Raw genomic sequence first — 18,579 nt, 5'->3', positions numbered from 1 at the left:
TCTTCCTTTGTATTTCCATACTTGAAAACTCAACCTCCTTTGCCTTTCTGTTATCTAAATGTGTTCTGTTGTACATAGGGTTTTCAGAGGCCTGCTGTTTCAGAAGTGGATGGCCAGTCCTTCTTCCTAGTCTGTCTTAATGTGAATGTTCCGATTTAGAGAATTCTTGACTTACTACTGTATAAGTCTATGATTTTACACATCAGTAGCCCCTCCTTTGTTCAGCTCCTCCTCTAGGTCCTTTGGGTTTGGTGGTTCACTGGAAAGTTTCCCAGAGACACCCATCAGGGGAATAACTCAAGTGATGGTAGTTATGCAGGCCAATTTTGCAGATTCTGTTAAGTGTTGTAGACTATCTGTTGAAGGAAGGCATCCCAAGGTAAAAGAGAGCTAGCACGGAGGTCTCATGAATTTATATAAGCCTCTAGTAGGATGGGGCTTATACCCCATCTTAATTCTTTCTCTTTAAATACTTCAGCACAAAACAGTTAATCATTTTCTAGGAAAGACATTTTGAATGATAAAACTTAGACACCTGGAATTAGGCACTGAATATTTGTTGGTTGAATGAATGAACAGAGGATATTATATATTACTTGTATTCTCTGTAAAATATTAGCTCCATGAGGGTAGAGAGGAACTTGATAGTGAGAGAAATCAGATAATATTTTCTGGCTCATAAATGTATAGTGGAAAAATCTATACTGTTGTGGGACTTTTTATTCCTTTTCTACACTTGTTGACTCATCTTCCCATCTATCCTGACACAGTTTATAGTTTCTAGTTTGGAAGCAGGAGTGGCATCCACTTCCTAAACAACATGCCTCTGGAAACTCTTTGAACTTTGATAAGTGTAGAACTTTGATAGTTGTAGAGAGCCTTCAGACCTTTTGTTCTTAGGGCCCCTCTGAGTTGTGCTGACTGGAAGGCAATCAACAACAACAGCAGAATAACACAGTAAACTCCTAGCTAATCTCCCAATCTCCAAGTTCATGTCTGATTCTTTCATGTTGTCACTGGAATGAACTGGCTAAAAGACAAAAACAAACAGAAAACACAATGGCCTTTATAAAAAACTATCTGCATATGTGACAATGTTATGGGATTGATGTAATTTTAATTGCATTAATATAAATTATAGAATTGCTAGGAGCATCTTATTTGCCTCAGAATAATGTAGAGGATTGCTACTGGCCTAATGACACCTTGATCCTCCTTGCTTTCCTTTGCAAAGTTTCCTCTATTAAACCTTATTTTGCTTATATAAGAAGAAGGAAAAAAGTGTATGGATATAGGGTAAGTGGGTAGGAGTGTGGGTAGATCAGGATTGGCCATAAGTTATTGTTTGCTAGAGCTGCATGTTGAGAGTGTGTGTGTGTGTGTGTGTATATATATATATATATATATATGAGAGGGGGTGTGTGTGTATGTTTGTGTATCAACTCTCCATGGGTTTCTGAGGCAATAACTCCTCGAAAGATGAAGGATGCCTTCTCTCATCACAGACTCAGATTCTCAAAGATAAAAAAAAAACCCTCAAACTCATTTCTCTTAATTTGGAACCTACTTATAATTGACCTTTTGGTGGGTTTTTGGAGGCTGTAAATTTCATGAGAGGAGATTGCCAATCTTTCTCCCGCTTCCAGAACCATTGGTGAATTCTAATGACCAGAGGTGACATCTTTGGAATAGCAGCATAACTCCCTGCAGATTATGCCTACACTCACAGAACAGGGTGGTAGATTGGAATTACTCACCTTTTGGATAATGTCCATAGAGTCAGAACCAGCTGACCGCTTCAGCGAGTTCTCAAATGCTATAAATCCCTTGGGAAGAGATTGCCTATCTTCCTCCCTCAGAACATCTGGTGAATTAGAGACTCGTATTATTCATGTTTGTTCAATATTACCTAGGATAAAGCTTTTATGTATGTTCAATATTACCTAGGATAAAGCTAAATATGATACTAATTCCTCTTCTTGAAAGTCTTTACTGACTTCTCAGGCCAGTAAGTCCAAGCTCAACTGTTTTTAAAATCCAAATTGACTCCATGCCCAGCCTCGATTCTTGCCATTCATCTTGTTATACCCTATGTCCAGCTGTACTGATTTTGTAATTCCCTGAATTAAAAATATTCTGTGTTTCTCTGCCTCTGTATATGCTGTTAACTCAGTTGGAATGCCGTTGCCCCCCCACCCCCGGCCTTTGTATACCTAAGTCAGGTATCTTCTCCCAGAAGCCTCTCCTGAAGAGAATGGAATCATTATTCTCATACTTGTTGATGTTGTTATTTTTTACCATTGAGTCACTTATGACTCATAGCGACCCTGTGTACAACAGCCCTAAACCCTGCTCTATTCTTTGCCAACCTCACTGTCTCTGACATACATACTCCCATTACCCCAGTCACTGAATGAATCCATCTCGTTGAGGGTCTTCCTCTCTTGTGCTATCCCTCCACCCTCCCAAACATGATATCCCTCTCCAAGGACTGGTCCCTCCTTGCATTATGCCCAGAGTATATCAAATGAAGCTTCAGAATCCTTGCCTCCAAAGAGCAACTCTGTTTCACCCTCTCCAGGATGAACCTGTTTGTTCTCCTGTCCATGGTATGTATATTCAGCACTCTTCTCCAGCACCACAGCTCAAAGGCATCAGTTCTCTTTCTATCATCCCTAGTCACTGTTCAGCTCTCTGATGTATAGCATGCAATTGCAAAGACTATGGTCCGGATCAGGCACACCTTAGTCTCCAGCCTGACGTCGTTGCTTCTTAGTACTCTGGAGAGGTCCCTGACAGCTGACTTTCTCAAAGCAATTCATCTCTTGATTTCCTGGCTTCTAGTACCAAGAGTGTTGATTGTGGAGTTAAGCAAACTAAAACTGTTAACAATCTCAATCTCTTCGCCATCCATCATGATGCTGCCAATTGGCCCAGTGGTGAGAATCTTTGTTTTCTTGATGTTGAGCTCCAATCCATATTGAAGGCTGCAGCAAGCGCTTCAGGTTCTCCTCATTTTAATCAAGCAGTGTTGTGTCGTCTGCATAATGCAGTTTGTTGATGAGTCTTCCTGCAATCCTGATGCCACATTCCTCCTTGTACAGCCCAGCATCGCGGATGATCTGTTCTGCATACAGATTGGAAAAGTATGGAAACAGAATACATCCCTGGTGGACATCTTTCCCAATTTTGAACCATGCAGTGTGTCTCCTTACTCTGTTCTGATGACTGCCTCTTGGTTCAAGTATAGGTTTTGCATAAGCACAATCAAATAAATGCTCTGGGATTCCCATTCTTCTCAGAGTCAACTGTGTAGTAAATTTTTGTCTTCCACTCTGGACTCTCAGCTTCTTAAAGATGGGGCAATCTGGCCATCCCCTGTATCCTTAAAAGTGCTTGGTACTCAAATACTTGTTGAACAAAGGGTGTTAGTCTTTTAAATCCCACACTCAACATGGTTGCATAATTTGTGCCCAGTGTTTTTATGGATTGAATGTTGTTATATGTGAACAACTTTGCTTGGTGGGAAAGTTATAAAAAGCTATGTTTCCTGTAGTCTTGAGGTGGGATAGTAGTTTATGGTACAGATAGCTGGTAGAGCTGGGTTGTCATTGAATTCTTTTCTTCTCAGAAGCTTTTGTTATTTTTCTGTAGGCATGAGTTGGAATTGGAGCCAGTCCCTCCACCTGATTGCAACCAGCATCATGTGGTTACTAATTGCCCTTCATTCACCTATTGATGCCGCCCAGAAAAAAACGCATACAGGGTTCTCGGAAAGCTCCACTGCTATTTCACCAACAACCGCTGGAGGGCTCCAAACACCGCCATGGATCTCCACAGCCTCCCAGCCACACTAGACAGGTGCCCAGCAAACCCATTGACCACAATGCCGTCACTTCTTGGGTAGGCACACAGTATTCTTACTTTGTCTTCTACTCTGTTAGGCAGCTTAGCATGCTGATTTTTCTGGTCTTGAACCTCCAGAAATAAGATTGATAGTAGATATGGGCAAGGAGGCCATGAACTCTTTTTCTGTTGCTTAGCTTTTTCTCTGTTTTGTCTCTTTAAGCTCATTTCCCTTTGAGACTTGAATTGGTTGGAATTGGAGCCTTTGCTCCCTCATCCCCTGAAAGTTCAGTGTGAAAAGTTTACTCTTTAGGAGATGGATGAGAAATGATAAGACACGAGAAATGAGATTGTTTCCTAAGTCTCATAAGAAATGGGGAACATTTGACTAGGTACTCTTTTTCATGTTTAGTGGATTGAGCCTTAGGAAGGAGGAATATCAAAATCACAGAAATCGTTTATGTCATATTTTCAGTTTGGGAGCCTCTAGGAGAGGGTATAGTTAATATATGACCAACAGATAGTATCACAAGAGGATCACATAAAAACACAAGCTCTGTTTGGGTTTTTTTGTTTGTTTTAATTTTATTTTTTTATTTGTGTGTGTGTCGAATCTGACTGGTACAGGAAGAGATTGCTCCTCTTTCTCCAACAGAGCCCCTGGTGGATTCGAACTGTTTACCTCTGGCATTGCAGTGCAGCTTCTTGCCACTAGGCCACTGGAGCTCCCCCACAAGCTCTGTTTAAGAACGCTAACTAAATATAACTTGTTGAGGCATACTCAAAAGAACCATAATTCTTGCTTTAGGATTGTGGAAGAAACTTAAACATTAGACTTTTGTGTAATGATAGGAATATATGTTTACTAAGTAATAAATAAGTGCCAGGCCCTCATGGCTTAACATAAATGATCTCATATTCTTTTCCTCTCAGTTAACTATTTACTGATGGCCTTTTTAGAAGTAGGCACTCTGCAACATGTTTGGGACCAGTGGAGGACACAACTGCTAGTTCAGGCCCTTATGAAGTTTAAAGATAGACCGTTAAACAAGTTATAATTGTATGGTATGATGAAGTGAAGGAGACAATGTCCCTTTTATTATAAATGAAGAAACTGAAAGCCAACGAGATTTAATAACTTGTCCAAAACTATTACTGACTCATTAGACAGACTGTTTTGTTTCTGTATCTATGACTCTTGTTCGCCCCTATTTAGGATTATGGTCATTTAGTAGCATTCTGAATATACTTACCTCACCTCTAGTTTTACCTTGGTTATTAGTTGTCTCTCTTTATCTTTTTTTTTTTTTAAATCATGTTTTCTTTTCTTTTTGATCCTTAGGTATTGCCTCAGTTTGATACAGCGGCAGAAAGCGGTTTCCATGCTTACCGGAAACGTCATCATCGAGACAAGGCAAGACATTCAAGTCGAAAATCTACTACCTCCAAGTTTCCACGTCTGACTTTTGAGAGTCCACAGACTTCTTCCGATTCAGCAACGTTGGGAATCCCACTAGTCAGAAAAAATCCCAATCAATCAGAAAATCACTTTTCCAGAAAACCGTTAGTTCCAATGTTCAGTCCTCAAAGCTCTGGGGAGCTGTCAGTACACACACTTCAAAACCCAGCTTACATGTTTATTCCACCAGATAGCCAGACTCCAGAGTCTTCTCCTGTGAGGGAAGAACTCACTTCCCCAAATCAGAGGGAAAACAACATTCCAAGTTTTCCCCTTCATCCTAGTACTCCCAAGAGCCCAGAGCCTGACCCTATTCTGGGTAAAGACACTCCTGAGGAAAAGTATGGGATACAGGTCACTTGGAGAAGACAGCAGCACCTGTTGACTTGCCTCAGGGCAAAAGGGAAACTGAGCAGAAGCCAATTCCTTGTAAAAAACTGAAATCAGAGTTGCTCTTTATTAAGGAACTCAAGAAATTGACTGATGGTTTTTTAGAGTTGCTTCACTTTTCTGGCTTAGAAGAGAGTGTATCAGCAGAGCAAAATATAAATTAGCACTAATAGGGAAAAGATATTTTAACTTGAGTGCTGAAGTTAAAAGGAATTCAACGCCCTCATCTGCTTTTTAAAATAGGTAGTGGCATAAACCGTTAATTTAATGTAAAAAACGGTTCACTTTATATTTTTCTTATGTTAGCTCTTTAAAATTTTCACTTACCAACAAAGTGTATATCGAGAGAGAGTTAGTAGAAAAGTTTCAGAGAATCCAGCTTTTTACTGTCAGTAATGGAACAATACTGCCCTGCCCACAATAGTTTTCTGGTTTCTTTTAATTAATGCTTAATTTTTTTGCCATCTCATCCAAAAAATATTCATTCTACATTTCTGAGTACCAACTCTTGTGTCAGGCTCAGTCCACCTTCTGGTATGAAATAAGGAACAAGGTGGAAAAGTACTCATTTTGACATCTTATGATTGAGTTACTACTACTACAACTTTTGCTCCTCTGCTGAAAAGGAAAGGCAGGCAGCCCATTTTAGTGAATACTCTGGGAAAGAAAGAGGCCATAGGTAAACTACTTAAATTTGCTAAATTTCAACCTTTCATTCCCAGAGAAATCTAAACATATGACAAAGAATGGGGAAAATGTTTTCCTCTAGTAACTGTTTAAAATGTATGTAAATAAATGCAGAACATTTTCGGAGAATATTACTTCTATTGTAAATAATGCAAAAGAGATATCCAGTTAGCAAGATAATGTCTCTTGTCCATTTACTCATAGAAATAGCATCTCATTTAATCCCATTTATTAAAGAACTAATAAATGTGTCAGGTCCAGCCCGAGGTAGACCAAGTAGGAAATAAGGTCTTCTTATTTTGCCCAGAGAATGAACTATGCTCAGAGTCACACAGTGAATGGAGGCAGACCCAGTGAGTTCAATGCCCTGACTCCGATTCACTGCTGTCAGTTGGTTCCATCCTAGGCTATAAATCATTATGGAAGGATATTGCCCATTTTTCTCCTGTGTGGCTGCTGGTGGACCTTTCATTTGGCAGCTGGGAAAGTTATGCACTGTTCTGCCAGACTTTTCAATGTTCTCTCTCTACAGCCCTACTTTATGCCAAGTTCTAGGCCTCTTTTAAAGTCTGCTTCTGGGCTGAAAAATGAGTGTGGCAGCAATTTTGACCTCACAGTCCATTACATTTGGAATGTCAAGTCACTACAATAACTTGCCCGAATAGAGGGATTATAGTAATATATAGGGAGCCCCACAGGAAGTTGTGCTGCTTAACCTAAAGGCTGGCTCTCTCTTTAGTTTAAATCCACCAGCAGCTCTGCAGGACAAAGATAAGCCATCTTGTGTGTGGTTTACAGTCTCTGCAAACCTGCTGGAGGGTCAGCTATGAGTGCTTCCCTGCTCTGTCTAGTGTGAGAAGTTTGGGGATTTTTGTTTTGAAGATAGATTATTTACACTCTGGTAGTGTAGTCCAGAGCATACACTGCTAAACAGAGGCCATGTCTTTCAAAATTTGACAATCTCCTCTGGTAAAGATGCTTTTTATAGCCTTGAAAAGCGATGGAGGCTTGCTATGATTTGGAACCCACTCATGGAAAGTGAGCAATAAAATATGTAAGTTGGCGGTAGTGGTGATTGTTGGAGATAACTTGTTGGAAACTCACTCATTGTCCAAAAGTTGCAACTAATACCTGACCCTCCATTGAGTTTCCAAGACTAAATCACATGGGAAGAGATTGCCTAGCTTTCCCCCTTGCAGAGAGGCAGTGCTACTCCCTCCTGAGACCATCAAAGAGCTGCTGTGAAGTATCATCAAGTCAGAACCAACCCATAGCTGACCCTCCAGCGGGTTTTCAGAGGCAGTAAATCTCACAGTGGTAATGGGGAGAATGCCCTTCTTTCTCTGGTGGACTTGAACCACAGAACTTCAGGTTAGCAGTGCAGCACTTTGTTAGTAGGCAAGCCACCAGGCTCCCAAGAGCTATTACAGATTTAGGAACCCGGTATGGTTTTACTGCCTCAGAACCCCAATGGAAGGTGGCTATGATTCAGAACTCTAGTGAAGAACAGCAAGTGAATACAGATTTAGATAGTTGATTCAGTTATGGCATGTGGATGTTTTCAAAAGATATGTAGGCTGTAGAGAGAGGCGGAGGAGATGGAAACCGTTCCTGGGCCCCTCTGTGTGCTTTATTACTTAGCAGGTCTAGGCATGTTTTAAAAGGTCGGGTTGCAGTAGAGACTACGTAAAGTCTTGCTGGCGAGAGCACTGTGGGTCCGGGAAAGGCCTCTGGAATGCGGAAGGACTCAGATCGCGAGGAACTAGCCGAGGTCTGTAAGTCATTACATCACAGACCTGGAAGCGCCGTGGGTGGTCCCTGCGCAAACGGCGGGAGCCGAGGAAGCTGCTGCTTTGTAAAGAGTGGGCGGCGCCTTGGACCAACTCACCCCCCTGGAGCCAACGCAGCTGATGAGAACATCCTTCCCACCTGGTCCCTAGTCTCCTCAGCACTCCAGGGGACTGAGCCCTTGCCGTCCCCACCTCAGCTCCACACCAAAAAAACCACTGCCATTGACTATTACTATTTGTAGGGACCCTTCATTGGTTTCCAAAACTGTACATCTTTAGGGAGAGCACTGCTCATCTTTCTCCGCGGAGCAATAGGAAGATTGTTGTGTAACGGAGTGTTGGGACCAAAACGGAGCCGAACCTGCCGCGGCTTTTCAGAGGCAGTTAATTGGCTTGGAGAAGATGGCCTATCTGTCTCTCGCTAAGTAGCTGGGGGATCCGAACCGTGTGCCTTCGTGATTGCAGCGCATCTCCTTACCCCTGGACCACTAGAACTCTAGCTTTTCGGTTAGCAGCCAGAGACGTAGCACACTAGGCCACCAGGATGCCTTCACATCAGCGCAGGCGCTGTTCATTCCGGGTTTCGTCCCTCCCCATAGAAACCCTCCCGCATCGCCGATGGCGGCAGTAGCCAATGAAACGGGAGCCATGTGCCCACAGGCCAATAGGTGGTGGCGACAGTGGAGGGTGTGGTTGCTAAGGGGCTGGACCCGGCGCCCTGCCAGCCTTGCCACCCTAGCAGCGGCGTCTGGGGGTCTGGACGTGGGACGAGCTTGCACCTCGGAGCTGCGGGGGATGGAGGCCTCGCGCTACCGCCGTGGGCCCGGCGGGGATAGGTCAGCGGGGCATGGCGGCTGGTCTGCTCTCTTGAGAGGGGCGGAGTGGAATGGGGGGACTGACGGAGAATGTGGTCCTGAGTGGCCGCTCCCGGGGGACAGGGTGGAGGGCTCGCGGCTGGGAGGGAGGGACTGATGTGGCCTCAGCAGACAAGTCCTGTTTCCCCACTCTCCGTTTCTATCCCAGTTTAAAGGCAAATGGTCGGAAATAGCAGCTCTGCTGAGACTTTTGAGTCCCTGCTTGGAAAACTCTCGGACTGTTCCTTCCGAGCGGTCGTTGCCATCTCTGGGCCTCAGTCTTTCCTTAAAATGCATCAGCCCTGCTCCTCTCGCACTGCCTAGGGGGAGCAGAACTGAGGTTTGGATACCGTCTTTTCCGAGCATGTCGAAGCAGAAGGCTGTGGGCGATGTTTAGTGATTTGCGCCAATGAATGCCAATTGCTTTTGGCAGGCAGTGTTGAATTCTGGAACGGTGTCCGAGAGTTGCAAACGCAAAACTGCTCTTTTTTCTTTATCTGCTTTCTAGTAGTTATCTCTTATTCCAGATTGTCTTATTTGCGGATTTACCGTGACCCTTGTATGTGCTCTGCTTTCTGTACTGTTCCTCTTTTTCTGCCTCCGCCAGAGGGAGACCCTGGAAAAAGAAGACAGTCGGAAATCTCAGCCTGTCGAGTCCTTTTCTTTTAGCCAAGTTAATGAAAAGTTAATGAGGTGCCTTGTGAAATCATTGGCCCAAAACTTTGACATTGCCTTGCAATGTAAATCGTGCAAGCTAACGACATTCCTCATTTGTTATTCTTTTACCATAACAAAAGAAGATTTGACTAGTACATTTTAGACTAGTCAATATTTAAGTAATTTTGAGGACTCTTATGGCCTAGTGGCAAGAAGCTGCGATGCATTCCCGAAGGCAGGTAGTTCGAGGCCACCTGCTGGAGGATGGAATAGATTGAGAAGTTATGGTACATTCACCCCGTGGAATACTATATAGCACTCAGGAGCAATGATTTTGTAAATTACTGCCTAGTTTAGGAGGGACTGGACAGCGTTATTCTAAGTGAACTAACTCAGTCTCATAAAGGACAAATACTGTGCAAGACCATTATTGTAGAACAGGAAGGAGGATCCAAGGAAGGGAGGGGGAGCAGAGGGGAGAGGATGGGCGGGGGTGTGTGTGTGTGCTTAATCATAGGATGAACAATCTTATGTGTGGAAGGAGAGGTGGGTAAAGGAAAGAGGTAAAGATCCGGTGTGAAAAACAATGTATACAAACTTTTTAAGTAAACCAGTATTTTAAAAACCCAACAAACCTGCTGGGGGCCAGCTGTAGGTCGGTTCCAACTTGAAAGTACACAACAACAACGACAATCATTTTTAGAAATTGTCACATAGGACATGACGTAAAACACCTATTTTCCTTTTTCATCAAATTCTGCTTTGCTAAACTCTGAAATTTGTTCAAAGCGGTTTTGTTTCCCCCACATCAACATAAAAAAGAACCCACATTTACAAGTATAAGTGGAAGTACTGAAGGAAAGGAAAGTTACTATTCAGTTTCTCTGGTTGAATTGAGATGGTATCTTAATTGAATTATTTTAATGCAGTAAATTGGATTCTAGATGTCTGATGTTCTTAATGAATTTTGGGGGCAGGGGTAAGGAATTGACTTTGAAATTGGGACTAGGAAGTGAAGTATTTTCTAAATTATTGGACCTGAAGTCTAAAGGAATAATTTTCAAGTGCCTCCCTGTTTTCTTTCCAAATAAACAATTCTTTAATTTTTGAAATTGACATCCAAGGCAGGGGATGTGTTTGACTTCAAAGAAGAATGCCAATCACCAAGTATTTCTCCCGCAGTAGGTAATATTGGTGGTATCACATGTTTGTGGCTAAGAAGAACTGGAAATTCTCTTGCCTTTTTTTTTTTTTTTTAGATGTGTGTTTATTGGATTTGGTAAGAGAGTGATTTTAGTATTAATACCTCTCAGTATAAGGATAAGTAAGGATAAGGTCTGACTTTTAGGTTTCTCAGGATTTTTTGGTTGTTGGATCTCTCATGGCCTAGTGGTAAGGAGCTGCGCTCCTAACCCAAAGGCACAGGATTTAAATCCATAAGCTGCGTCAAGAGAGAAAGATGGGCAGTCTCCTCCAGAGTGATATATAGCCTCTAAAAACCCACCAGAGGGTCAGCAGTGACTTGGTTCTGACTTGATGGTACACAACAACATGTTGGTGGTGGTTGCTCTTTGAATTATATAACTGTTTTTAGCCATGAGGCAGATTTATTTTTAACAAAGTGGTTATCAATAAGTAAACCTCTTAATTTTTTTTCCCCTGTATCTGAAATAGTGAAAGTTGAAGACACAATTGGTAGCAACCATTTTAGGACCTTTGCCGAGGCTAGATGTTTTACATTATAGTGCCTTTGAATATGATGGGTGGTTTAGTGCAGGAACTTGAGCTCTTTCTGGGGTTTTGCTCACGATAATAGAATTGAAAGTGTGGTGAAAAAGACTTCATATATAACCTTCCCACCTAGTGTTATCTGAAAAGTCCTGGATTATGGTATATGGAGATCACTGGTGACATAGTCCCTAGGGACCAATGCTGCTAAGCCAAAGGTTCCACGCTGCTGGCGGTTCAAATCCACCAGACGGAGAAAGATGGCCACTTTCTTTCCATGCTATCTACAGCCTCTGAAACCTGCTGGAGAGTCAACTATGAATGAGTTATCTCTTAACAGATTAGAATTTAATTGAGTTGATGGCTTATCTATATGCCATGATTTCTGTTTAGAAAGATCAGCAATAGCAGTTATCCATGAAAATGTTGTCTTTCACTAAATATTTCGTCAAGTCATATAGTTGTTGGCAAACTGATTTACCCAGTGTTTTAAAATATTCTTAGATCAATAAATATATAACTTCAGTGTGTTTGGCAGATACTTAAAAAAAGAACAAAATACGGCAAAGGCAAAGTAATAATAGCATACATGTATTTCTTAAAATGCGAAAGCTGTATATAGGACTAGAAAAATACCAGTATTCACATTTCCTTTCTTCCAGCATACTTCTGTTCTAAACATCACAGGTAGGCATGTTGTTATGTGCCATCGAGTCACCTGCGACTCATAGCGACCTTACGTACCAGCAGCTCTGAAGCCTCCCTGTACACTGATACCCACACACCTCCTACCATTACTCTAGTTACTCTATCAATCCATCTCATCTGCGGTCTTCCTCTCCTGCGCTACCCCTCCGCTCCTCCAAGTGTGATGTTCTCCAAGGATTGGTCCCTCATAGCCACATGCCAAAGTATGTGAGACAGAGTTTCAAAATCCTAGCTTCCAAGGAGAAACTTGGTTTCACCCTTTCCAAGACAGACCTGTTTGGGGTTTTTTTGGCAGTCCATTATGTGTTCAAGACTTTACTCAAGCACCACAACTCAAAGGCATCAATTCTTCTGTCATCCATAGTCATTTTCCCTTCTATGATGCGTAGCAAGTAATTGTCAAGACCATGGCCTAGAACAGGTGGACCTTAGTCTCCAGACTGACATCCTTGCTTCTCAGTACTGTGGCATCTAGCAACATCTAGCATACGTGTATTTCTTCAAATATGAAGGCTATTTATAGGTCTGGAAAAGATAGAAAATCCCTGTATTCACATTTCCTTTCTTCCAGAGTCTTTCTGTTCTAAACTTCACAAGTAGACAAACATAGAGGTGGGTTTGGTTTTTTTTTAAGCCTTTCTGGTTTGAATTTTTGAGGTTTCCCCCCACCCCCATGGAGACTCTTATTTCCCCTGCCTTTGTAAGAAGTCACTATTTTCCTTGTTGTTATGTGCCATCGAGTTGCTTTCGACTCATAACGACTCTGTGTACAACAGCCCTAAACCCTGCTCTATCCCTTGCCAATCTCACTGTCTCTGACACACCTATCCCCATCACCCCAGTGATGGAATCAATCCATCTCATTGAGGGTTGTCTTCTCCTGCACTAAGAGGAGAAAATAGATATATTGCTCAGATGAGTTGAAGGTACTTCAACTCTTAGTATTTGAGGATCTTAGGACTAGAAAGGGCCTTGATAATACAGTTCTTCTGGTTGAGAGAAATTCTGCACTGGCGTTGTTAAGGCTTTTTTTCCCCCCAACCAGAATGTCTGGAAGTCTGCTTCTTTCTGCTTTATTTACCGAGTCAATTCCCTGGGAATAAGTTCTCTCTGGTCCACTGAATCCATTCTGCTTCATGAGTCATCTTTACTGCTCGTGATGATGAAAAGGCACAATTTTCCTGGCCTAGTTAAAGTTCGAGTCTGTTTAAGTCTGAGAGGAGGTATACTGATCCATGTGCTGTCGTTATTAACTTACTTGTTAATTGGTATGAGTCTCAATAATGATGGTTGTCTGGTCTTGTCTTTGGCTTAGAACTTCTGTGAAGATAATAATGATTAGCCTTGTATCCTCTGAGTTACTAGGACCTCTGAAAAATTACACTTGTCAAAAGGATTATAAGTACTGTTTTTATTATTTATAAGATGGCATTTTCTGTTTTACCACACAGCATTATATTGGGCTGTGGGGATACAGGGTTTGAGGGTTAGACTGGAAGATACTGGAAGCTTTCCTTAAATTCCTGAATTCCAGTGCCAGCTTTTTCATTATTTTGCAGTGTAATCCTGAAATGTCATTTCCCTTCTCTCTCTCTTTTTTTTTTTTAATACCAGTTGGTTCATTCGTTGCTAAATTTTTCAGGGAGATATTCTATGTGTTAAATAATCTCTTATTGTTAATTTACCACTTAAAAATTTGATGAATTTCTTTTGTAGGACAGAATATAGTAATCTTAAATTTTTTTGCACTCTCTTCATGGACAAGATGCATTCTTAGTAGCCTTATAAGATGTACTTAATTGCTGTAGTTTTACATTTTTTTTCTTTGATAATGTAGAGAAAACAAGGATTATTTTTATTAATTAAAGTAACAAAACAAGGGTTATTTTTAGGACTGGCTTCAGGAAAAATAAAGCATTGCCATTCAGTTTTGCAGGAAGAAAATTCAGTAAAAGCTATAATTTACCTTTGGCTTAGATTTTGGAATGAAACAGCTTTAATAGATAATTGATTTGTTTCTTGAGAGTGTAATTTTGTTTTGCAATTTGATGTCTAGTTAGCGAGGTACATTTTGTGTACATTTCATAGGCTGTGGTTTTTATAGGAAAAAGAGTTGTCAAGATAAAATAATAATAATGACTTACTTGTGTATATCTTCTGCAATTTTATAGTGCCTTCATGTATTTTATATCTTTTGGGGGGATTGGAAGCCATGTTTTAGTCAAGGTTAGAAAGTCACAGTTTTTCCTTTTATAAAACTTTTTTTAAATTAATATTTTTATCATTCATCTACATTGTACTTAATGCATGTACAGTGAGTTCTCTACAGTCCTTCACTTACATTATATTTTATTGTTTTCCCACTCCATTATAATCGTCCGATTGACAGCTACTCTCGTGAAATTCTTTAAGCCAGCTACTTCATGCCTCCTGCCCTAAGATCAAATCAATTGCTGATTTGCCCATCCCTATAGAATCAAGACTCTGAGGAAACAAGCACATCGTTTTTGCTAAAGGATCCTCTGTTCAACTTGGAACTTTCAGGATTTGGATTCATAAAGTCCAGTCCAGAACAAGCCATCAGGTTGCAGCAATCAACTGTAGTTCATGCTCATAGTACCTCACTCCTTTCCTGTAATTTTGTCATGGATTTTATCTTTTGAGCCCCATAACTCAGGGAAGAAACCAGGGTAGGTATCATTATCTTCATGATAAAAATGAGGAATCAATAGATGAAATAGAATAGAAGCCCTAAGTAGGTTATTGGTCCAATTAACAGGTATGTTCTAAGAAATCATGATGCTAAACTATCAAATAAAAGAACCAAATCCTGAGGGTTTTTCAGTTGTCCATAAGCAGCCTCAGCAGCCGCTATTCTATGACTTTTTTTATTGTTGTAAATATATCTATTATACAACCTTTGTTAAGTCAGACTGTTAAGTGGGACTGTTTGCTGATGTACAATTTACTGACAGCAATTAGTAATGTGGTCAACTTTGCAAACTTAATGCATTGGGTCCTTAAGGGCATTTTAAATAACCTTTCTCTTTGGTTCACTCCAAAGAATATTTGGTGTTTTTCTGCTATATGAGATATGCAAAATGAAGCAGAAATTATTTTAAAATAATTTGACTTGCTGCATTCTTTGGAGCTATATAAATGCTCAGCTCTGCTGACAGCTTTTCCATTTCATTGCCTCCTTCTCCCCTATGCAGTTTTCCTGCTCTCTGGCTGTCTTAATCAGCCTCTTAGGAAATGAGCTTTCACTTGCTAGCTTCAAATGAAGTTAGTTCCAGAATGTGGCAGTCTTTCAAGTAGAAGACAGCTAGGCCTAGGATGCTAACATTTTCTGCCAGATGAGAAAGGATAAATTTTAGAGGAATCCTTTTTGGCAGTTCTAGATTGATTTTTATATGACTTTTCAAAAAAACAATGTTTTGTGATAGCCAAGTGTGTTGTTGGAGTATCAGTATGTGCAAAAATACAACCCTTTAATATTTTTATTTAGGGTTTGGATGAAGTCAGTCTGTTAATTTAGATAAAAGTACTGTAGTAAAGCAGTTATCCCAGTTACCTGACATTGTTGTCTGTTTGAACACAATGGCATCTCTCTGATGATGCTTTCACTATAAAAATAGTCCTTGCTTATTGGCATGATTAAGTTCTAAAGAGGAGGTCTTAATGTGAAAATCTGTGGTAAGTGAATATAAAGGAAGACTACATCACCACAAAGCTGCTACATTGTATCCTTATGTAACCCCCATCATGTTGTTGTTATGTACCTTCAAGTTGGAGCTGACTCATAGCTGACCCTTCAGCAGGTTTTCAGAGGCTGTAACTCAAACTAGAGGAGACTGCCCATCTTTCTCCCTTGGAGTAGCAGGTGGGTTCACACCCCCTACCTTTGTGTTGGCAGCTCAACTCCTATCACCTAGGCCATGAGAGCTACCCTTAACCATCATAACCAGAATTTTTATTGCTTTGGTATTCATTTATATTGCCTTAGTGGTCATAACTGCCAGGTACTAATGCATAATATAGCTGGAGAGTAGTAGATTTTTACGGTTATTGTAAATGCAAAATGTCAGATGATGAGGTAGTTGACAAATAAAGGATAGGGAACTCTGTGGCCTAGTCTGTAGGGAATTGCCCTGCTAACCCAAAGACTGCACCTCTCTGGTGGTTCAAATCTACCAGCAGCTTCTTGGGGGAAAGATGTACAGTCTCTTCACATGAAATTTACAATCTGAAAAACTTGCTGGAGGGTAAGCCATGGATTGGCTCCAAAAGTAGCAGACTAACTGGCATCTTGACTGGAAATATTTTTTACTAACTTATTGAAATACTGTAATAATGAAATTTCAGATCATCTGCCGATCATTTTAATATATGTGGTCAGATATTAATATATTTAGTAGCAGGTAGGAGAATTCAGTCTTGTGATTGAATTTTACCTCTTTCACTGATAAACTGTGTAATCTTGGGCAAATGATCTACTGTATAATTGTATAGTGAGAATTAGGTAACATCTTTCTCCTAAGCGTATGGATTTGAACTGCCAAGCTTTCAGTTGGTTTTTGTTGTTGTATACCATAGAGTTCGGAACTGACCCATAGCTGACCCTCCAGTGGGTTTTCAGAGGCAGTTAATCACACAGGAGGAGATTGCCCAGTCTTCTCCCACAGAACAGCTGGTGTCCTTGAACTGTGTGCCATTGGGATTGCAGTGCAGAATCTTTCCATTAGGCCACCAGAGCTCCCTAAACTTTTAGTTAGCATTCCAAAACATTTCACACTATACCACAGGGCTTCTTTCTATATAAAGTATTTAATTTAATTTCTAGCAAGCAATATAAGCAGTCAGTAAATACAGTCATACTGCACCTAGTGACATATTCTTTTTTATTTGAGGAAAGATTTACAGATCATATTGGTTTTGCATATAGTCATTCATAGATATTTTGTCTGTCATTGTCATTAATAGAGTTAATTAATTACAATGTCTAATCAACCCCTGATTGTGTGTTGCCATTTCCTTCACTTAATTTAACCTATTTATTGATGTTTCAGTCCCATGGACTGGTACAGTCTGCAGGCTCTGAGAGCTCGTGGCTCTAGAAACAGGCCTGAAGTAGAGGTGGAACTTGGAAGGTGAGGGGTGAGGTAGAACACTTCATGGTTTAAAATCAGGAAAGTTGTGCCTCAGGGCTGTATCCTTTCTCCATAACTGTTCAGTCTGTCTGCTGAGCAGTTCATTCAAGAAGCTGGATGATATAAATAAGGATATGATGGCAGGAGTGGTAGAAGATTCATCTATAACCTGTGTTATGCAGGTGGATACAACCTTGCTTGCTGAAAGTGAATAGGACTTGAAGCACTTACTGGAGAAGGTCAAAGTCTACAGCCTTCAAGATGGGTTACATGTTAATTTAAGGAAGAAAAATCCTCATCATTAGACCAATAGGCAGCATTGTGAGAGGTGGAGTAAAGATTGAAGTTTCCAGTGATTTCACTTTACTTGGATCCACAATAAACATCCAGGGTAATAGGAGTCAAGAAATAAAAAGGTGTGCTACATTGAGAATATCTGCCATCAAGAACTTCTAAGTGCTAAAGAGCCAGGGATGTCATTTTAAAGACTAAGGTGCACCTGATCCAAGCCATGGTCTTTTGAGTTACTCCATGTGCAACTGAAAGCCGTACAGTGAATCAGAATGACAGAAGAAAATTCAGTGCCTTTGAATTGTGTTGAAGAAGAGTCCTGACTATCTCTTAGACTGCCAAAGGAACAGATAAATCTATCTGGGAGGAAGTGCTTCCAGGGTGCTCCTTAGAAGTAAGGATGGTGATACTTGGGGTGTGTTGTCAGGAGGAGCCAGTCCTAGGAAAAAAGACAACTTGCTGGAAAAGATGGAGGGGTCAGAGAATGAGGAATATCCTCAAGAAGATGGACAGTGACTACCACAAGAGGCTTGAGCAGGACAGAGATCACAAGGGTGGTGCTGGATAGGGCAAGCTCAGATGTTGTTCACAGGGTCACTGTAAGTCATTGGTGACTCACTGACATCAAACAACTCCCTCCCCTCCCATCTGCGTTACCCATCTAAGTTTGAGTCTATCTATGTGTAAACTTTTCCTTAGCTTTTTATAATAAGTGAACTTATAGTAGCAAGAAGCTGTGCTACAGGCCTGACGGCACGCGATTAAGGCCACCAGCTGCTCCACAGGAGAAGGATGGGCAGTCTCTTTCCTTGTGAATAACTGCCTCAGAAAATCCACCAGAGGGTCAGCTAGGGGTCGGTTCCAACTCAGTGGCACACAACAATAACAACAACGTCTCTTTGCAACTGTCTTATGGTCACTCAGTCTAATTTGTTTTAGATGTATCCATGATGTTCACGAATTCTTTTTTTAATAAAATTTTATTAATTTTAATGAACATTTACAGAGATTTTGGGTTT

General features: G+C 40.9%; 1 protein-coding gene and 1 pseudogene across 2 annotated transcripts; both read left to right on the top strand.

The window, feature by feature from the left end:
* Positions 1–3,738: 3,738 nt before the first annotated feature.
* Positions 3,739–5,746, top strand: RHNO1 (RAD9-HUS1-RAD1 interacting nuclear orphan 1). 2 transcript variants are annotated; one of them, XM_006891306.1, is made up of 2 exons: positions 3,739–3,861; positions 5,189–5,746. In XM_006891306.1, exons 1-2 carry the CDS (start codon positions 3,739–3,741, stop codon positions 5,744–5,746), a joined length of 681 nt encoding a protein of 226 aa, XP_006891368.1. The 2 variants fall into 2 exon arrangements, with proteins under 2 accessions (XP_006891368.1, XP_006891367.1); XM_006891305.1 differs by having other exon boundaries at positions 3,739–3,903.
* A 3,044-nt stretch (positions 5,747–8,790) lies between these two features.
* The window catches only part of LOC102877412, a 32,653-nt pseudogene continuing 22,864 nt past the window's right edge, over positions 8,791–18,579 (top strand).

This window comes from Elephantulus edwardii, unplaced genomic scaffold, assembly GCF_000299155.1.
Source record: "Elephantulus edwardii isolate Elephantulus edwardi_28Jun2011 unplaced genomic scaffold, EleEdw1.0 scaffold00096, whole genome shotgun sequence".
Taxonomy (NCBI): domain Eukaryota; kingdom Metazoa; phylum Chordata; class Mammalia; order Macroscelidea; family Macroscelididae; genus Elephantulus; species Elephantulus edwardii.
The sequence above is the reverse complement of the archived record's forward strand: the minus strand, read 5'-3'. Positions and strand labels throughout refer to the sequence as shown.